The following is a 22,188-nucleotide window of genomic DNA, read 5'->3' on the forward strand; positions in this document are numbered from 1 at the left end:
GTTTCACATTCTTAAAACACTAAAAGGCATTAAAAATACTTTTCAATAGACTGGAGTTTGCTCTTGAGAGTATCTCTTTCTGATCAGTTACGTATCATTTTTCTTTGCCCTTACCAGGATTGTAAAAATCATAAAGGATTGCATTTGCTGGCTGAACCAAGCCCATTGGATTAATTTGCTTTGCCCCGAATGATATACAGTCTGGGTCTGGTCCTGTCGTGAGCTGGAGAAAAAAAAAATAGTTGTGATGAGTAAACTATCCGCTGTCAGTTCCTTAGTCATTTATTTATGCCTATACTAGTCACTGAATGCTTGTTTCTGATGGCACCGGTGAGTTAATCCTGATAGCTCTGCCTTCAAGTTGAAGAAGCCATTTTCTTCCATGATTTTATTGGGAGATTTTGTGAATCATAAAATCATGGAATATCCTGAGTTGGAAGGAACCCACCAGGACCATTGAATCCAACACAGGACTACCTAAAAAGTAAACATATGTGTGAGAACATTGTCCAAATGCTTCTTGAACTCCAGCAGGCTCATTTCCATGACCACTGCCCTGGGGAGCCTGTCCCAGTGCCCAAGCACCCTGTGGGTGCAGAACCCTTCCCTAACCCCCAGCCTGACCCTCCCCTGTCCCAGCTCCATGCCGTTCCCTCGGGTCCTGTCGCTGTCCCCAGAGAGCAGAGCTCAGCGCCTGCCCCTCCGCTCCCCTCGTGAGGGAGCTGCAGGCCGCCATGAGGCCTCCCCTCAGCCTGCTCTGCTCTGGGCTGAGCAAACCAAGGGGCCTCAGCCCCTCCTCACTTTGCCTTTGAGACCCTTCACTTCCTCTGCAGTCCTCCTCTGGACACTCTCTGATAGTTTTATGCCCTCCTTACACCATGGCACCCAGAGCTGCACACAGTGCTGGAGGCGAGGCCGCACAGCGCAGAGCAGAGCAGGACAATCCCTTCCCTCGCCCGGCTGGCAGTGCTGGGCCTGATGCACCCCAGGGTACGGTTGGCCCTCCTGGCTGCCAGGGCACGCTGCTGGCTCGTGTTCAGCTTGCTGTGACCACAACCCCCAGATCCCTTTCCTTGGGACTGCTCTCCAGCCTCTCGCCCTGCAATCTGTATGTGTATTCTGGAACTGTGGATGAGCTAAGCTTAGTAAAGAGAGTTATGTGAGATATGCGCAGCAAAAGTCTTCCCTCTCTGAATGTGTCTGATCCTGATTCACATCATCAATAATTTGAAGTTTACTTTTCAACTTTTACCTAAAGCCACCTTGCACAGGCATGGGCATAACAAATGTTCACAGCCTATCCTGTACTGATGTCTGTTTTGTGCCAGTATGTACCCTTTCCTTAGTAAAATGCTAAGGTCGTAGACAACCTTTGATCTATGATAAATATACAGCTTCTCTAGAGCAATCATAGCAGCAACAACATACAAAATTACTCATTTGTTTGTTGTCTTATATTTAAATAAATAATTGTTCTGTGTGTGCTTTCTACAGGGATCTCCCTGCTTTGGCTGTGGATGTGAAGTAACTCCAGTGGCTATAGAATCATAGAATCATACAATAACCTGAATTGGAAGGGACCCGCAAGGATCACTGAGTGTAGGATGGAGTCATAATTCAAAACACAGGGCAGTATACACAGAAACTAGGGGTTTTGATGATTACATCTGTTTGTTACTGAATGGCTCTTGATCCAGAAATATTGAACTTCACATGCCAGTCAAATTTGCAGGACCACCAAATAACACTTTGTTAATTTTGGATAAAAGGCAACTCTTCTGGTTAGAGAGGAGTTCTCATTTTGGGGACCGAAGCCCAAACCTGAAACAGACTGTATCTTCTATAACATGGAAATGGAGAGGATGAAGGTGCATCTTTCCCGTTCCTACTCTCTCTGAACTGAACTGTTGAATAATAATATATGGAAAAAGTCACAGGAAGGTAATGCAGTATGAAAAACAATGATGGTAAGGTTTAAAAAAAAAAAAAAAAAAGCAAAACCATTGGGCTTGCTTACCTCACCAAAGTAGAGCAAAACCTTTCCTTCCTTGTACTCAAAGTGCTGAATGTATTTGTCTGAAGATGTTACCAACTGCAGGAAAACAACAAAGAAACAACATCAGAACAAAAACCTAACAGAACAGTAGCACCATTGCTATCATCCTCTGTATTCTGTTTTGCTTTGTTCAAGTGTTTGTTTTATTCTGCCTTCTTTCTTCCACCGTAAAGGAGACAGTGCCTGAAAGCAGAAACCTGGGCAAACCTCCATCAAACCAGCAGGTCCCAGAAACAAACAAACAAACAAAAACCACCTCTAGCTGCCTTCACAGAGAGATATGCTCCATTTCCCTGCTTCTTAAAGACGTTTTTACCATCCCTCCCGTAAGCACAGGACACACCATCCTGGTGTGCTGTATGAGAGCATTGCCAGTGGGGATAGCAGTATGTGTAAAGACAGGAAAATATTTAAATGCCCTCCAAAGCCATGTCCTAATTTCTACTCCACAGAAATAAAGGCTGAACTCTGCTCATCACCAGCTTTTCATTTCTTGCATATATTCAGTGAATATTTTTCCAAAACAAGAATATCCCAAATCTGTTTTACTCTCATTATTCTGTGGACTTTGGAAAGATTTATGAAGACAAAATTTGTATAGAAAAGGCTATAAAGGCTTGCACAAAAAAAGTGTGTTTCTCACCTGTTCAAGTTCCTTTGTGTCAGGCTCCAAGCCACTCAGCAGAGAGAGATCGACCAGGGACATCTTTGGTGGATTGGAACCTGTGGACCTTTATAAGGGAGACCAGCAGCAGTGAACATCTGCACAGAACTGCCAGCTTTGTTTGGAAAATTTAGTTCTTCAGGTTTGCTAAGTGTGAGACAAAAACCCACTTAAGTGGATTTTTATTTTTGCCTCATTAAGAGTCATGAGGAAAAATTACTCATCTAAACTAGTCAAATGGTCATACAAAATACAGGTGTCTCACCTGAGCTTGTCATCTACACTTTTTTTTTTTTTTATATATAGCTGATAGACAGAAACAATCACCTTCAAAGTACTGTTCATCCCACCATAAAAATATGGTTGAAGACAGGGAAGGTAAACAGCACTTGTAAAGTTTCTGTTCTTCATTATCTAAAGAGAAGAGCTAGGAAAGTGGCTTGTTAAATTTATTATTATAAGTTAAATTTATACTGCCCTTACTGTTCAAGGTCAAAATCTTCTTTTAAACTTTGCCCTAGCACTCAGTATCGTCTTGCTGAACCGTGGATTTGATAGCTGATAGATGTTTCATAATGACTAATGGGGAAAATAATGTTTCAACCAGCAGACAATTCACTGAATGCATGGTTAACCAAGAAGAGAGAAGCTTGGGAATTGGAGTAATTCCAGTCCTGCCCTTTTGGGGAAGTTCTTGTCACTGTCTGGGAAGAGGGATGAAAAACACTGCTTCTGAGGCTCTGCCAAAAGTCAATGGAAAAGCTAAATTCTCCTTGTGAGCAAAACGTTCTTCCACCACTCTGCTCCTCTCTAGAAGGGGAACTCAGGGCAGATACCACTTTGGGCTTCTGCAACCCCTGCCAAACTGTGAGAGGGAGCTCGTTCCAGTGTTACTCTGCACTGGAGAATTTCTTTCCAACAGCTCTGCCCTTGCCTTCTCTTGACTTCCACAACAACAGGATACCACTTCTGCCTTCTCTCCTCCCCCACATAATAGTAGATATCTTTTATTTTTTATGAAGCAAGAGTGCAACCATGAAGGAAATAATATCTCTCCAAAAAAACAATGAAACTCTGTAAATGTGTTATTACTGTTTTCCAATTTTATCCACTTTATTAATCACAGAATGGGTGAGGTTGGAAGGGACCACTAAAAGTCATCTGGTCTGACCCCCTTGCTCAAGCAGGGACATCTATAGCAAGTTGCCCAGGACCATATCCATATGAGTTTTGAAGACCTCCAAGAAAGGAGACTCCACAACCTCTCTGGAAAACCTATTCCAGTGCTTTATCACCTACACAGCAGAGAAATGCTTCTTGAAGTTTAGATGGAAACTCTTGCATTCCAGTTTGTGCCCATTGCCTCTTGACCTGTCACTGGGCACCACTGAAAAGAGCCTGGCTCTGTTCTCATAATAAATGGCTTCTTTCAAATGATTAGGTAGCCAGGCAGTTCAGAGTCTCCCCAAAGAGCCAGACATCATCAGTGAGATGATGATGGGGCATAACCTGCAGTAAGTGTTTGAGGTCTACGTAAACTATCTAAACCTACATTGTATGGAAACTGGAATTGAGGATGCAGATTCACCATGCATGTGTACCTGCAGAAGGTTGCCAGGTGGCATGCTGAGCTCATGGATATGAAGAGGGCAACCAAGAAGAACTGCAAACAAAAATGAATGTATCTCCTAATGAAGGGCTGATTTCCAGACCTACCTGACACAGACTTTGTATTGCAGAGATTCTGCTTTACTGGGAGAGACCACATCCCTTTTCGTTCTGCTGCGGATATCAAACCAGTCTATTTTAGACAGGGGCTCAGATGTACCATCGTCTGCAGCAGGAGAGTCTTCATAATCATAGTTTTCCTCAGAGTATACAGAATCTGGAGGTGATAAACACAATCAGCCATGCATATATTTGACTGAGGAACTGCTAATTTGATTCCTTTTTGTATAATGATAAATTGCAGTCATGCAATCTCCATGGGCTTTATAAAAGTTTGTGGTACACATCTCAGTATTCCTAATTGGTTCAAAGTTAAAATTTGAGGGATAATTATAGTAAGAACAAGCAGATCTAACTAAGAATGGAGTTTGGGCCATGCATTAATATATAAACTACAGTCCCTGCTTCAAAAAGTTACCTGTTCAAATAGAAAAAAATAAAAATAAAATGCAGACATAGGCAGAGGGGATGATTCTACACTTCAGGGGAAGGAAAATATAGCCTTGCTCATATGAAAATACCTAAAACAGATCTGTCCTAAAGAACATTTTAAGGCCACTTGGTAGGTCTCTATTAGCCAGGGAACTAAGCTGAACTTTCCCTGCATGGCAGCCAGGAACACCATGATGGGAGTTTATCCCCACTCTCCTCCCAGTAACAGAAGAGTTACTGATAGTACCAATATGTCTATTTAGGTACCCTCTGCACCCACAGTCACTTAGAGAGCTATTAAACTATTTAAATTTATTTCCAGTCTCTGAGTCTTTAAAACCATTGATTATTTTTAGCAGTTGACCAAACACGTCACCTGTGATACTCAACCACATCCCCTGTTCACTCACCAGCGTACTTAACCTTCCCTTCCATTTCCACCGTCAAAATCAGGTCGTTGCATATGTTGTTTTTCAGCTCAGATGACCAGTACATTTTCAATATCTAAGACAAAAGCACAACCATCAAACCCAAAAAAATATCCTTTAAATGACAAGGGATTTACTCACCCAGGACTTCAGCAAATGTTGATGGGACATGGGAGTGTGGAGGGAAACACCAGTCTGTCAGAGGCACAGACTAGTCAGAGACAACTGCCATGGATATAAGCAGGAGAGTTCCATATGCAAACCCCAAATGGCCAGGGACCTTTAACACAACTCTCCATCCACACCAAAAAATGTTCTTTGAAACTCCAGCCACCTCTATCTGTGGTATTTTCTAATTAACTTTTCATGGATTTAATGGTGTTAAAAATAGGCAACAGTGAATGTTTATCAGTGCAGATGGTAGGCCGTGAATTTTAGAAGTTTGGTGGTAGGACCAGAAAGGATGAAGCCGTGGGAAGTAATTTTTCACTTGGTTTTCAAAACAGGAATAAAAGAAGTCCAGCTGGACTTTTAACTTCTGATTTATGGCTTACACTCATTGTCCCATTTCCTCTGCCGTGTACAGACACTTCAAGTTTTCTCCCAAGGTCAAACTGCAAGCAAAAGTGAAAAAGTAGAGATTTAGTGTGTGCTCAGCATCTGGTCTATTACTTTCCTGAGATCTTAACAGTCTTGTATGGCTTTTCCCCTCACAACTGAGACATGGGAAATCTATTGCTATAGAAGGGGGTGTGAGACCCCAAGTCTAATGGGATTCTTAATGTGCTGGGCTGGAGCATCTTATTCTGCTATTCTGAGGCCCAGGAGAAAAAATTTTCCTTACTTCACTCTCCCTTCTGTACCCAGGATTTGACATTTCCACAGGTCCCAACACACTGAATAGCAGAATATTCCCCTGCTCCCTTCTTCTTCACTCCTTATCAAGACTTCGAATGGGATCCTGGCTCCTCTCTACTGCTGGGGAATGTTCACATCACCAAAGTTCTTGAAGGGGCAGGGCAGGGCCTCTAAAGTTTTATGTTAAGCAGTTGTTGATTTCTGGTTCTTTGTCTTCTTCTTTTATTTTTTTATTTTTTTTCTTTTTTTTCTTTTTTTTTTTCTTTTTTTTTTTCTTTGAAAAGATTATTTGGTTGTTTTACAGATTAAATTATTGAAAACCACCATGACCCATCTATCATGATTGCTTAACATGAGGAAACCTAGAAAACCTATGCCAGTGTTTCTCCTGTTTCTGAAAAAAATATTGGAACAATGATTGGTTGTATACCTCCAGCTCCTTCTGAATTCCTTCATCACTATCAGTCAAAATAATAGTGTAGTCTTTTTGCCTTCCAGGTGTTCCCAGTTTTACAGTCAGATTGGTGGAACCAGTATTCTGTGTCTGTATGCTGTATGCTGACATTGCTTCCAGGGCCACCACTGTGTCCTAGGTGAGACAGAAATAAAAATAAAACTAAAAATTATACCAGGTTATTTCAACAGTACATAAGGTTGATTAGTTACCTGAAGCTATTCTTCAGTTCTAGCCTTTTTGCTGATTTGAAGTTCTCCTGTATCTGTCTGTTCCCATCTGCACAGACTATTTTTTTCATTACCCATCTTCTTCTGCTGTTAAAATCCCCAAAACACTGCAGGTCTGATCCTTGACTATTACAAATCTTCATAAAGACAAAGAATCTTTGCCAGCTCATAACACTGTCTATTAAGGGGCCAAAATCTTTGGTGTTTCATAAACCAAAGTTTGCAGAAGTTTAGGATTAATTGTTATGATGCTTTCAAACCTAAATAATAAAGTCATCACGGATCTACTATTTTCTTCCCACACCCCAAAACGCCATGCGGGCTGATGGTGAAGCACCTGTGTAGAGCAGTATCCTCCACCATAGTTCCTCTTTTCCATCAGCCACGTAGCAATAGGTGTTGCATACTCCAGGTCTCTCAGGAGCAATGCTTGAAGCAATGCATAGGCAGTGGTTTCCACCGAGACTGCATTGTTGCCATTTCCCCAGTAGCGCTGCTGCTTTTCTGCAAGAATAACTCAGTCTTGAATCCCCTTGGTAAAGGTCTACACAATAGATATTGCATGTCATAGCACTGAGGAACCACAAAACACAGTTGCTGTCATGAGAGTAATGAATTAATAGGTAAGCAGAAATAATGGAAAGGAAAAATATGCCATTTTCAGTTTTGGCTTATGTAATCATCACAGTCTAATGACCCCATTGTACAGTGATGTCCATGTGATGGAGTGGTAGCACTGTGCAGTGGTAACCCAGAGATAAAAGTATTAATTATCCCTGTAACTCCCTACATTTAAGCTATGTCTATTAAACCGTAATTTATTTATCATAAATTGAGAAACTACTAGCTTGGCAGTGCAGCCATACAACCAACTGACTCAGCATTGATTCCAGCCATAAAACGAAGGGGAAGAGGTGATGTCCATGCGGAGCTGAAACAAAGCACTCAGAACTCAAGGAGAGCTCTGAAGATGGGAAAGGCATCTTCCATCTTCCTCACAAATTCTAGACTTTTCCCATATATAGCTGCTCATTCCCACAACCCACCAAAAGTTTCTGCTTTTCCAGCTGACTTGGACTTATTTTTTGTGTGGTGGGTGGGGAAGGTTGGGAGGACAGGGTCAGAGAGAAAGATGCGCTTTAGAGGTGTAGAAACTTTGTAAGCAGCAAGGGAAGCAGAAAAGATGAGTTTCTATCTACTATGGTTTTGTTCCATCTCCAGTAACAGATAAGATCACAAGCAAAATACACAATGTTAAGTTATTATTTTGTAGTGATATCAATTACACAAATTACTTATATGATTATGTAATTAAAGTGCTTAAGTGTGTTGCACATATACATACACATTTTTATAAAATTAAATGTCCTTCACTTAGTTGATTTTGCTTTATTATTATACCAGAGTGCTCAAAGCACTTTAATTATGAGGAGCGCTTCTAGTTGAATTTTTAAGAATAGTTACTAGTACCTGGATTAAAAACAGAACAGCTCCTTAACTTTTCTTTCACCGACTGGGCTTCACTGCCATCAGACTGAACAAGCGTCAGAGCGTAAGCAGTGATGGCTGTAGAATAGCAGTTAGTATTCCTTGGAAGTTGAGTTTTCATGTAAGCCACAGCTCTTCTAACAGCTTGTACCTGTGAAAACAATAGGATCCATCTGAAAAGCTCATCGAGACCTACTAACTGTTAGTGAGTACTACTGCAGTCATTTTTAACACATTTTTAATATTTTTTGCTTTGTGATTAAAGCCATCAGTGATGGAGTGTGTAGCTCAAAACACCTTGCTGTACATTAGGCAACTGCACCTTTTCCTATCCACAGATGTATTAAACAGACTATTATTACCTTGCCATCCACAGTACTTTAAGACAGTGGGGTGGACATTCTATTGTGAAAATGCCTTCAAGGTTACAGATAAAAAGACAGGTTTCCTACCACATCAGGTGACTCTTTGTAAATCTGTAGAGTATGTTGCAATGCTATAGTTACAAAGGCTGTCAGTGCCAAATTCTCTTCTGCTGTCCCAATGCCACCCTGGAAGATGAAACGTGAAAAGGAAAAGTAAAACATACATGTTCTTGCTTATGATTAAACGTACAAAATTACTTTTCATGAAGATGAAGATCTTGTCGAAACATCTAACCACAAAACACGCAGTTTCACCCTTCAATTTTGTTCAATAACTTGTGTCCATCTCATAGCATATCTTCTACTATGGCAATGTTAAGAGATTGGGAACCCACCCCATTCTTCATCTGGTAATAAAAAATATAATTAACTCATTGTTAAAGATTTACAGTTTTTGTTTGAACTGGTCCTGGCTTCAACTGTTTTTGCTTCTCTGCTACTCCCTATAGATTCAAAAGCCCCTTAAAACCCAGAACTTTTCCCTTATAAAAGTATTTTTTCACCATTAATTTCCCATTCTGCTTTTTGATAAGATAAATACAGTAAACACAGTGCCCCCCCTAACTTTTATTCCCCTAAAGATGTGCATTTTCATTCCTGTTATTCTTTCTGTTTCTTTTGCTCATCCTCTTCTTTGACAATAGGATCATTATTACCCTTCTGTTTCACTCAGCCCCAAAACTTTGCTCTTTGGAGAAGAACAGATTGTTTTCTTGGAGAGACTTAAGTCTCTGTACAAAAGTATTATGAGCAGTTCCTGAAGCTAATGTGAAATCGAAGATAAGTATCTTAGCAAAAACAAGGGTTAAAAATCTTTTTGGCCAATTCCTGAGCTGGTTCTTTTTAACGTCATTACATCAGCTGTGGAACTGGCTTTGAGGGTAAGAGCCACACTAGTGATTTTAAATATATAATTAATAAAATTAGGTTGTTTTTTTTCTTTTCTTTGTAAGGTCAATGCAAAGGTATCTTCATTTTCAATGGTTTCTGGAAGGTTCATATTGTATTTATACCCTAGATGCATAGAGAGTAACAATTTAGTTTTTCTAGATACTTATAGGAGATGTGTAGGCCAGCATATACTCTTGGAAATTCTGATTAAATATTAGGATTTTTGCTTTTCATGAGAGTCATTAAATAATGAAACAGGTTACGCAGAGAGGCTGTGGGATCTCCATCTTTGGAGGTGCTCAGGACTGAGCTAGACATGGCCCTGGGCTACCTGATCTAATTAGACCTGTCCTGAGTGGGGTCTGGACTAGATGACCTCTGGAGGTCCCTTCAAATATAAGTTATGATTGTTTGAATCTATAGCTTTTGCCAATAAAAAGCATGATTTTTATCAAGCAAAAAGATTTCAGGGCTAGTTTTCTACATCCTCTAGAGGTACAGGTCAGCTGAAAAATCACCCAAGATGGGATTAAAAGATAAAGGTGGTGACATACTAGCCATGTTTCTCTGATGGATCTATTAACAGATTCATTTTACTTTACAGATTTTGTACTTCTTACATTACAGTGAATCTTTTTTTTTTTAATATGTCTTGTTACTCAACATTTCAGAATATTCCTTTTGATCCCTAGCAGCCCTAAAGATGCAACAGAATCTTCTTAATACTAATGACCTACCTGCATAGTCCTGTCCAATACTGGATGATGGTCGTGGAATGAACCATCTGCCTGCTGTTGAATAAGCAAGTAGGCAATCGAGCTGTGTATATGATTGTCTTCGACACTAATGTATTCTTTGCACCTTGTGAGTACTTTAACAATGAAAGCAGTTAACCTGCACAAAAGAAAATGTTCCAAACTTGTGCTGACATATGCTTATAGATGAGTATATTAATGGGAAAAGAAACATTCTCAATCTGTACGTAGACTCATATTCAATACAATGTGCTTGCAATGATAGTGTGAACACTGTGGTAAATCCAAAATAATCTGGGGCTCAGTATAATCCTCTTTCATCAAGGACTAAACACTCACAGAGACTTACAAGACTCACTATCCATTGACAAAAGTATATAGGCAACACCACAATCACCAAATTTTGACCACCGCCCCCAATAATTATGCATTAAATGATAGTGGTGGTATTTTAGAAAAAAAAAAAAAAAAGAACCAAAGCTGATTATGAAAAATACACTTACCATACACTACTGGGGGTTGATTTAAATGCTCCATAGGAACCATCGTTCTTCTGAAATTCAAGCAGTCTAGTATAACCTGTAGGAACAAGACACCATATAATTGCTCAGAAGATACACATGTTTCTTGGCCATTTTCATACATCATTTGTTTTAACATGGATGTATTCAGCATTGACTAGTGGAGATGTGCATGGAGATGTTCACCGGTACAGCAAAGACAAAATGCTTGTGTCAGCAGATTTTTTACACAGGAAAAAAAGGCAAGACTTAGAAGTTACTTCATCTTGATTGATTTAACAGAGCAATGAGAACTACCTGAAAATTGCAGGTATCTATAGATACAGAGCTACCAAGGCACTTTCTGCATGGTGAATCTTGTGAAGCTTATTCCCCATTATTGACAATTTGCCAAGCTGTTGTCTTTATGGTGCATGGAATCAAAAAACATAGAAAATACCTACCCATGTCAGATGAAGGCTCTAAAATCATGAGTTGTTGCCTCTGTTCTACACAACTCATTTTCTACCCCAGTGATCTTCTTCAATAAGAATCAATAAAAGCATAATCTAAAGACTAAATGTTGCTGTTTATATCATTATATGTATGTTACAACAAATAATCAGTAGCAAGACATAATGTCACTTTGGACAATCGTAGATAAATGGGCAAAGACTTCCATTCAGCAACTATTAGCATGTTTTTTTTTGATCTCCATTTTTACCTTTCTTCTTCAGTAGGCTTTATGCCATGTGCACACCACTACAATTAGAAAGATCCATGATACCTGAAACAATACTGATAGCAGTCAAGCTCTGTGTTAGTGCCTGTGAGCTGAGACATCTCCACTTCCAGATGCTGTGGCCCTGGCTTTGGTGTGCATTTAACATCATCTTTGGACTACGTCTTGCAGTGGGCTCTTGAAGAAGCAGCCCTTCAGCTGTCCTCTGTGCTAGGAGACTGCTTCCCTGGCTTTGTCCAAGGAATTGGAGTTATTCTAGCTCATGTAATAAATACCCAGGTGTGGAAGAGAAAGTGTTAATAGTATGATTACCATTGGGAGTTTCCTTAGTGGTACTGCTCTTGCCAAAAACAGACATCTGCAGAAGAGATGCCTATATTTGAGATGGTCATCTTAAGCAGCATCTATGACCCAGGGGGAGAAAATAGCATTTTTAGAACATGATTCATCTTGATCTCTTTTGCACTTCTACATTACTCTGAAATGATTCATGTTCTGCAACTGCCCATTTACGTCCATTTGATCTGAGAAGAGTTAATGTTGATCAGCTCATATTTTACTTTCCGCTTCTAAATTAGGCAAGAGAGAGGGTGGACTGTGAATGCCAATACTCTGCAATGTCAGGTACAAGCAGACAACCACCTAAATCTTCCTCACTGGTTTTGTTTCTCATGTCTGTCTACAGGTTGTCAGTGGCATTTCTGCTTGACTGCGTTAAGACAATGCTCACTCCTTTTGCAAGCAGCAATGGTTAATGTGCAATGCAAGGAGATAACAAAGCCAATGCCAGTTGGTGTCTGTGTTTTTCCTGTGTACCTTTTTCAATCATCTTGATGGCTTCAACCTTCCGTTCAGGATTAAAGTTCTGCCACTGCTCGCTGGCATCCAAGTACTCAATAGCGTAGACCGTGGGGGCCATCTTCACCATCGTTTGCTCTGCACAACCCGTGGGCACCTTAATAAGTTTCTCAATTCCATTGAGACTAAGACAGTTTTCAACAGAATCACCCATGGGATCTCCTGTTGTAAAAGACATAAGCCATAAGACATTCTATATTTCAAGCTGACTGATATAACATGAATAAATGCAATACTAACCACAGAGTGACACTCCAGCACGCCCTGATTACACAGTTGCCTGATACTTCTCATTATTAAACAGTTTGCAGCCACTTATGTCTATAAGGTTGGAGAAGAACAAGGGTGAGCTCCCACGCCCTGGGAAAGCTGGAGGAAGGAGGCTGGGACAATGAAGGAGGATGGAAGAGAAAGAGTCCTGAGGCTGTTAGAGGCAGGCAAGCAAGGAGCAGGGGAAAGACTGGTGCCTCAGGTTCAGACTAGAAAGGTCTTGTCAAACCAGACTTGATCCTCCCACAGATGGGAAGAAAAAACAATAGAAATCATGCCTTAATCATGTCAAGCTTCTGGGGCATTTTTTTTTCCTCTACAGTTTTCTCCTTTAATGAGTTTAAGTATGCCCATACTTCAGAACAAGGATTTGAAATGGAATAGTCTTTGCGTCAAGGATGCATTATTGTACAGTTCCTGAGAAAAATATTTTTTATCTTTAATAAGAATATTAGATGTTTTTAAAATACATATGCATGAGCATATGTATGTATAAGATTATTTGATTAAATTAATATATGATTATATCTTCTCTTCAGAAAAACAGATCTTTCCAGAATTTATACATCAGAGTCTGGCTTCCTTATTTCTGAAGAATAAAGAAAATTTCTACAGGGCTACACGCAGTGTGGGGTTACTACAGAAGGTGAACTCTTCTTTCTTCTCTGGCCTTCCCAGAAAGTCAGCCTCAGCGCAGTGAGGCAGGGTGGACCGCATAAAGGTATTATATCCAATACAAGAGAGAAGGAGTAATTAGAAAGAGGTGAACTACTGGATTAAGCTAGGGGCTGTTTTCTTTTGTGACTCAGGCATGTAAGGCAGACCATTTTGATCATGGTAAAAAATCTAGGAAGAAATGAAGCCTTGGTGTTCCAAAATGAACAACACAAGGTGTGTTTCTCTTCTCACCCACAGAAATTTATTGATGGAAAATAACATTTACCTTTCAGGTTAACAAATACATGACTGTCAGAACCTGGTACCATATTAGATGGTCTGTTCAGATCCAGTGTATGGGACTTTACTGCAAATAAATAATAAATAGAGATCTACATCAAAACTCTTCAAGCATAAAAAAGTACAGTACGATTTTAAAACACGCTTTTAATTAAATGTCTTACAGCTGATGAAAATTACAACAGAATTGTTATCAGAAATATTAAATGAAAGTTATGAAAGAAGATGCTTATCTTTCTTAAATTTATTTTTCAATCATCAACAATATTTTTTGCTTTAAAGGAAGATTTTTATTTCAATTCTTTATTTGATTCTTTTAAATCTATGTTAAGATCCATTACTGAATAAAATAGAGGCCTACTTAATATTTTAAAAATGCTACCTATAAACACAGATGTAATACAAATCAATTCCAAACATTTAGAATTAAATTATTTTTTTTCCTAAGTTTTTTACTATGTTTTGTTTGAAGAGTATTTTTACCTTATGAAATGCTTCACCACAGCTGTCAGATATTCACATCAGGCTTTACAACCCCTGTTCCTATCCCAGACCTGATCTGTATCTAACCCCTAAGTGTAACTTACAGTCACTATTAATGCAAATCGTCTGTTCTTCTCTCTGTAATACACCTTCAGCCTGTATAAATGAAGAAAGAAAAGTCAAAACTTTTGCCACCCCTCACACCTGAGATTAAGCTGCAAGACAATCATGATCTCTACCTTTTCATTATACCAGCAGATGGCAGAAATAGGTCATTTTGAAGTAAAATTTCTTTCCATGTAAAAACGAAGCTTGAAATCAGAATTTCAGTTTCCCAGTTGAAACACTAATGAATTGTACTGATTTTTTGTTATTACTGACACATTTCCCGATGAAATTATTTTAACCAAAGATAAACCAGAAAAATGAAATTTTGAAGTTTATTCTCAGCTTTGTGACTGTGCAAGTCAAGTTCACAGGTGCACTTACTTATATAAACCTTTCTTCTATGAAATCCACCGAGTTCTGAGTTTATCTTGTTGGTAAAGCTCAAAGTTTTTTCCCTTCTGATTTCCACACATTCATCATTAAAAAGCCTGTATTTTAATAAAGCTTCTTCTACAGACAATTTTATTGTTTTGGTGTACCACTGAACTATTAGACTGTGTCTATCTCTAGAACAGTTACAGTCTGTAACAACAGCAGGTCCCCAGCATCCCATGCATTATCTTTGCCCACATGGTTGCACCTTGGCACTAATGGCACCGAGATTCATATTCTGCACTTTTCGTGTGGATTGAAAATGGCTCTCAGTGTCCTACTTGGATTCTGTAATGAGTCTGTGCAGATCAGTGCTGACTTTTGAAAAGTAATTTTTTCTAAAAGGCTTAGAAGAAAAGGCTAAAGTTCAATTTTCAAACTGAAAAAAAAAAAGAACCAATTTATCAAATAACCAATACATTGCCTTTGTTTGCCTGTATGTGTTTTACCTCTGCAATTGTTAAGCTTGAAGATCCATTAAGTAGATATACAATAATAGGATTAAACTTTATGTTTAGCAGAAGCTACTTACTTCTCAAAGTATTACTAGATGAATATCTTCAATCTTGGCTTCATAAAAGAAAAAGAATATTTGCAAATGTTGATGAAGCAGGTGGAAGTTAAAGATTAAGAAATGAACACCGACTGTCTGAAGGATGTTGTTGCAATGCCACTGGTAGAAGGATGCCTTTTTGTCTTTCCATGTATACTACTTACAAGCTCACCACAGATTTTCTTCCCCCATTTTTTTTTCTTCCCCCTGTTATAGCTCAGTCTTTGCTGAGAAACAGGTTTTACGAGATGGCTTCCAGCCTTATGTTTCTTCAACCTCTCCACAAGAGCTCCACACATCGAGAACATTATATTTGAGGAGCAATAAATATTCATGAAGTGTCCACCCTCAACTAGCTCTACTTACCATAACATTGAGGTTCTTCCTAACACTATCGCCATGCCCTGAGGTTTGGTCAAAAGCAGAAATAGTAATTGGAATTTCTCCCACAATCAGAGGAACAACTGAGAAGTAGGCTGGTGTTGCAGAGTTCCCCTTAACCAGCAATTTCAGCTGCACTGACTTCTCTGTGGCCTCTGCAGTGCATAGCCCCTTCACGGCATCCATCGTCACTGTGACCTGTGGGGACAAGGCAAGGCCTGCAGTCAGGGCTCATGAATCACCGCATGGGGAAATGCTCAGCTCCATCATGTCGAGATAAGAGTGGGAAATGAGAAACAGATATAACACAAGGCTTTTGCTTTTGCCTTTTCTTAAAAAGGAAACAGCAATACAGACATTTTCCAAGAGAGAAAGTGATTTCCATTCAGCTCCCTTGAATTTCCTGTGCTTGTATTGGGCTTGCGTGGCAGTTTTGGCAGCAGAAGGGCTGCAGGGGTGGCCTCTGTAAGAACAGTCCAGAGGGTGCCCCATGTCAGACAAAAGCCAGCTCCAGCCAGTTCCAAAGGGACCTGCCCCTGGCCAGAGCCAAGCCAGTGAGAGATGTTGGTTCTGCCTCCATGAGAGCAGAATTAATATGGCCTGAAGGAGGCTGCAGCCCATGGAGGGCCCCCGCAGGAGCAGGCCCCGGGCCGGAGCTGCAGCCCGTGGAGAGGAGCCCACGCAGGAGCAGGGGGTCTGGGGGGAGCTGCCGCCCGTGGGGGACCCGTGCTGGAGCAGTTTGCTCCTGGGGGATGGACCCCGTGGTACGGAGCCGTGTGGGAGCAGTTCTTGAAGGGCTGCTGCCTGTGGGCAGCCCCCGCAGGCTCAGTTCGGGAAGGACGGCATCCCGTGGGAGGGACCCCACGGGGAGCAGGGGCAGGGAGGGACCGTGAAGGAATGGCGGAGACGAAGCGTCAGGGACTGACCGCAGCCCCCATTCCCTCTTCCCATGTGCTGCTTGGGGGCGGAACTAGAAGAAAGTAGATGGGAATGAAGGTGTTTTTAATTTGCTTTTAATTTCTCACTCCTCTGGTCTGTTAGCCATAGGCGGCAATATTCATGAATCACCCTATACTGAGTCTGTCTCTGAGATCGATCTATCTATCTATCTATCTATCTATCTATCTATCTATCTATCTATCTATCTATCACACTAGTTGATGGTAATATTACCTGGAGATCATCAGGCAGATAGTTGTAAACCACTGCTTTTATTTCCAGCTGTTCATGTCGTTTAACTGAGTATGGTAATCTCAAGGACACAAAAAAGTCTTTGAAAACGTCAAAGGTGTGGGGGTCAGCTATGCAAAATCCTAGGATAGGAAAAAAACAACATACTTGAGAATTACACATTTAACATTAGTCAAATAAAAGTGTCTGGAAGGTTTTTGTCAGGTAAAAATTGGCAGTGATGTCAGTAGCTTTTGTGAATGAAATGTGGCCCAGCTTTCCCACAAAAGCTATGTTTGAAACATAATGACCTTTCTTCACGCGCTGTAAACAAACTCCGTGACCATTACTGAACCCTTGTTTGCAGATGGTCAGAAGTCACTCCCTCAAATATTAAAATACAAAGCAGTGTTATCACCACTACCTTTCTTGTGTAAGATAACAGCTGTGTGGAAAATAAATTAGAAGGTTTAGAGATTTGGAAGAAAAGAATACTGTTCTGAGTGTTCAGTACAACCTCCTTTGTAGCCCACTTCATCCCATTTTTGTAAATATGCATCTATCCTTTAAATTCCAGCTTTAGTATGGCACAAAAGAGAGGAGTAAACATCATGGTAAAAACCCATAGTAGTTTTTCAGTATAGACTGTCTTGCTTTGTCAACTTGATATCTGTTTTGAAAATTACACATTCTCTATTCATCTGCATAGAATAACCCAATAGAACAACAATAGTGTACCTTTCTGGGGAGATATGCTTATTGCCTGGACTTCCCAGGTAGTTATAGAGTCAGGAGCAATGTTGTTTACACTAAGAAACACAAAATAAAATGTATTAAGAAGGATGTATATGTGTAAACATTGCTGTTTGCTGAACTTTGAGTATTGTAAGGGAAAAAATAATCCCTTGGTTGTAGAGACAACACACTTGCAAATATTCTGAATTCCTCTGTATCAGATAACATATACAACTGATATTTATATACATTTTACTGTACAAACTTAGGTGCATTCATCTAGTCAAATAATACAGTACCTATGATTTCCAGGATTTTTCACTTCTTTAAAATTCCACCACCAGCTCTCAGGAAAATAACTGCGTAAATTGAGAGACATTTCATCAAATACTTCTTCTTGGTCATCAAAGTCTGTAAGACAAAAGTGGGGTTTCTCTTCTGAGGGTTTTGGCTGGTGACCTTCCACTGTCTAGCAGGGCATCTGACAGAGAGAAGGTAGCGTGAAAAGTACTGAAAATGAAAAGACTTCATCTGGGTTTAATCCTGTGCATTAAAAACAGAACGAAACAAAACAAAACAGAAACCCCAACATCAATGACCAAAGATTTTCACTGGAAAAAATAAAAATAAAAATAAAAAAGATAATAATTCTAAGTTCAATAATTGTATGTTGCCAAACAAAGAAAATATTCCCCTATTCCCCTTAACTAATAAGTGGCAAAGATGTTCCCACCATCACATATTTGTGACAGGGAATAAGAACCATGGTAGCAGAGATCTCTTTGAATATGGTCATTCTCAATGTGAAGGGTTTTTTTTGGTGACAGTAGCAGAGTAGACAACCCTTAGCACTCCCTTGCCCCCCTGTGAAGGGTCATTTTCTTTAGACAGTTGCATGTCACCATTCTTTACATCGTGCCAAGCCCACTCTGATTTTCTTCTTCGCTGCCTCCTTCCTGAGGGCTGCGGCTTTTTCACAGCAGGTCTTGAAAGCCTCTCTGCATCCAGGGGAGCCAGCCACCTTTGATAGTCTTTGCAGACAAGAAAACCTCATGGGAATTAATTTCATTCCATCTTCACAGCATTTTCGTAGACCAGGGTCTTGATATTTGCTGACTGCAATGTAAATAAAGCCCAGAATTAGTGCTGTGGAAGCAGCAGGAAGTGTAAAGGTGTTCATTGTGTTCATTCCTGTCATTACTAGCAGTTAATATTAAGTTTGTTAATATTGCAACAGTCTACCTGCAGCCAGGGACCTACTTTCCATTCTAAAAACAGTCCACAAACACAGGAGCAAAGCGTGGATCCCACCCCATCTTAAATATTCTAGTGCATGCTTTCACTTCAAATTGAGACTGCGAATTAAAAATGTCCCCTTGATATGTTGGAATTAGAAATCATGATAGAAATAGTCAAGGCTGTGTGTTTCAAGCCCTGGTGTCTTCTGTCAAGGAAATACCAAAAATCACCTTGTGGAAATTGGTCTAAAGGAACACTTAAAAAAAAAAATCATTTATTACATATTTTTTTAATTTAGGCCCAATATTGTACTGACACTTCTCTTACTTGGAACACAAAGTACCAAAGCTGGCACAACTCTGACGCAGAATGTCAAGGAAAAAAAATGAGGGAGAGGCAATAAAACAACTTTTGTCTATAAAAATAATTTTGAAAAAATGTAAGGCCACAACTGATTCCATAACATGGTATCTAGTTGAAGTACCTCACATCTGGGTTTATTATAAAATGGTGAACTAGTTTTCATGCCCATCCAGGCTGATCTTTGCTTTTGTTTTTTGGGTTGTTTTGATAGATGATGCATCAGGTCACAAGGCATAGTATACACACATGTTCTAGGTTAAATCACGTAACACAAGAACTGGGACTATGACTATCTTGGTGTCCTTTACTTGGTTTCCCAGCAGATCCCCTCTACCAAGCCTTTCAGGAAACCTAGCTGAGTGAACATACCAATTCCTGAAATTTTCTGACGGAAATCCAAAGATCTCTTCTGTCTTCTGGCAGCTTGGAGGCATGTGTACCCTGAGAAAGCAGAACAGAAGAGCTTGGTTACGACACTATGGCAATAACAGCCTGACCATTCAGGTCACTTGTGGAAGGACCCACCTCATTCACAGAAGACCTGCCTTTTGCAGAGGCACCTTACAGCCCCAGTCAGCTTTGGCTGACACCAGGTGAGCTGGGTGTCAAAGGACCAGCAGCCAACATCTGGGCTGTCTGGGCTCTCATCACCCAGTGGAAGAAAAGGAAAAGAAAAATCCAGAGGGAAGGTGGTTCTTACAACAACAGCATGATGAAATGTTTTAATTTTCAAGCTATCAGCCGCCCCAGATGTATAGTGATTTGTACAAACAACTAAAGTAAAGGGCAGATTTCACTTACCTTCCCGAACATTGGATTTAATTGTATCTGATAAAAAGGCCAGACCAACATCAGTAAAAACTTGAGCACTATCTCTACCACCACCTGCAGAACATCCAAGATCATACGAATTCATTGCATTAAATACCTGCCAAATAAAATAGCATAGATGGATTGCACACATTTGCAAAAGTATTATTATTATTATTATTTATATTATAAAATTCTTACTGCCTTTGACTTGCAAAGCTCATCTGGTGGTACGAGCTACACTTGGAAAGTGAGATTAAAGCTGAGGGATGTTTTAGTTGGCACATAATTTCAATTAATGCTTTTTTTTTTTTTAATGTACAGTCTCATCTGATGTAGCATGGAAATTCCAAGACTGCTCATTTTAAATCTATCTTAACTTGCAAGAACAAAAACATTTTCAAGTTTAGCAAAGCATTTTTTTATGCTTAATTTTTTTATGCTTGATTAAGCATTTAATAGCCACTAATTTCATTTCATCCTCTCATTAGTCATGGAAAATTTTTCTTGACTAGTAGATCTGATATTTTCTTCTTAAAGTTTTCTTACCTTTTTGGCTGTAAGTTTATTTTTCTTGTTTAGAATAAAAACTGCTTTATCAACCACAGCTAAGGCAATTGTTCCCGCATGGTCCGTTTCAATCAATAATTTGACGTTGTCTGTTGGTTCATACATCTGATGTTCTGTTCTCACTTTAATCTAAACAGAAAATATTGAAACAAAAATGCCACATCTGTTAATAAAGTGCAAACACTCTTTGGGCAAGGGATACTATCAGCTGTGTCTGTCAGCAGCATGAGGCTGGGGGATGTTTCCATTATGCAGTGTTTCTGCATGGGATCCTGCCTTCTGAAAGAGGTGGAAGCAGATACCTCCCACTGGTGAACAAAGAGGAAGGTTTAAAGTTGTGTGTGTAGGATATTGGGCATTACCTTTCAATGGGACATAAGCACCAATGTGAATTAAAAGTATGTGTAAGGGCTTTTGCTGAACCAGGGCTTTCAATATAAGTTTGAAGCAACTCTTTGTTATTTTCCAATGAAAATAAAAGTAATTTTGGATGGCTGACACTTTTCAGCAGTTGAGTTTCATGCTATAGTGAAAAATATTTTGTTTTTGTTTTTGTTTTTACGTTATAATACCAAAAGGAAGAGGAAGGTGAAAGAAAAGTGTAGGACTCCTATTTTATCTGCATTTCTTTTTCTACTGGAAAGAATTGTTAAAAAGTGCTTTTGAAGTGCTACAAAAATTCAGAAAACAATTAAAAAAGAAACTTGAAAATTACTTAAAATTCCTTTTTTTTCCCTGAAAAGTTCACTTCACTTTCCTTCACTTGATGAATCTCACTGCAGAAAGACAAAGCTCTCAAGGGATTCTCTCAGGAGTCCTACTGGCATTTCCCTGTGGACTTCTATTATCTAGGCACTTACATTCTGAGATTTACCTTTATGAAACCATATTTTTTATCTTTTTGAGGCACAGCCTGTCCTATAGAAGAAGATTGTCTCTGACATCATCCCTGTGAGCCTTTCCCATCTCTACCTTTTAGCAAGAATCCTCATGATTGCCTTTTTCAATAAAAAATGAAAATTTCCATCATGCCTTTCACTTTTCAGCCCCAGGTCTTCACTCTCTCTGATGATTTTTATTATCATTTTGGCATACAGAAGCAGAAGCTATTTGCTTTAAAAGTACCTTTCCTTCACAGACGTCCATAACGTCTACCCATACAGAATCAGCAACAATCTCTTGACGGCCCTGGTTTTCAACGAAGTAGTAAGCTAAGAAGCGAAAGGTGGGCACCATCTTCTCAGTGATTTTGAGGTTTATTGCTTTGTTTGAGGAGGGAACCCTTCCCAAAAGCTCAGCTTGTCCCTTTGCCACAACCTGCAAAGTGGAAACAAACATAAGAGAGAGAACGAGCATAGTGAAAACACAATAGCTTGGGCAGTACATTGCATAATATATATATTTATATATATATATTATGCAATATACATATACATATACATATATATATATATATATATATATATATATGGGGCTATCTGAAATCCTCACAGACTTCATTTAGGGTACCAAAATTTGGCAGAGATCCTCACCGCCGAGCTCTGGCAGTGCCCGCATCACCCTGCCTGCCCAGTGCTACATCTTGCCGGAGCCCAGACGCAGCAACTC

General features: G+C 39.7%; 1 protein-coding gene across 1 annotated transcript in view; it reads right to left on the bottom strand.

Annotated features, from left to right (window-relative positions):
• LOC308188510 (complement C4-like) overlaps positions 1–22,188 on the bottom strand; it is a 56,818-nt gene that overhangs the window by 7,065 nt on the left and 27,565 nt on the right. Inside the window, exons 14-37 of the mRNA XM_080577673.1 lie at positions 21,706–21,897; positions 20,560–20,709; positions 20,002–20,128; positions 19,570–19,641; positions 18,511–18,714; positions 17,898–18,009; positions 17,602–17,672; positions 16,867–17,006; positions 15,679–15,891; positions 14,324–14,375; positions 13,723–13,803; positions 12,468–12,671; positions 10,913–10,988; positions 10,392–10,548; positions 8,791–8,889; positions 8,321–8,489; positions 7,188–7,354; positions 6,597–6,755; positions 5,863–5,922; positions 5,291–5,384; positions 4,437–4,605; positions 2,700–2,787; positions 2,018–2,092; positions 115–223 (exon numbers count right to left, since the gene is read on the bottom strand). Coding sequence (XP_080433799.1) covers positions 115–223; positions 2,018–2,092; positions 2,700–2,787; positions 4,437–4,605; positions 5,291–5,384; positions 5,863–5,922; positions 6,597–6,755; positions 7,188–7,354; positions 8,321–8,489; positions 8,791–8,889; positions 10,392–10,548; positions 10,913–10,988; positions 12,468–12,671; positions 13,723–13,803; positions 14,324–14,375; positions 15,679–15,891; positions 16,867–17,006; positions 17,602–17,672; positions 17,898–18,009; positions 18,511–18,714; positions 19,570–19,641; positions 20,002–20,128; positions 20,560–20,709; positions 21,706–21,897 — 3,040 coding nt within the window. The remainder of the gene's footprint in view (positions 1–114; positions 224–2,017; positions 2,093–2,699; positions 2,788–4,436; positions 4,606–5,290; positions 5,385–5,862; positions 5,923–6,596; positions 6,756–7,187; positions 7,355–8,320; positions 8,490–8,790; positions 8,890–10,391; positions 10,549–10,912; positions 10,989–12,467; positions 12,672–13,722; positions 13,804–14,323; positions 14,376–15,678; positions 15,892–16,866; positions 17,007–17,601; positions 17,673–17,897; positions 18,010–18,510; positions 18,715–19,569; positions 19,642–20,001; positions 20,129–20,559; positions 20,710–21,705; positions 21,898–22,188) is intronic.

The sequence above is a fragment of the Anser brachyrhynchus genome (genome assembly GCF_964034855.1).
Source record: "Anser brachyrhynchus genome assembly, chromosome: 1".
Classification (NCBI taxonomy): Eukaryota; Metazoa; Chordata; class Aves; order Anseriformes; family Anatidae; genus Anser; species Anser brachyrhynchus.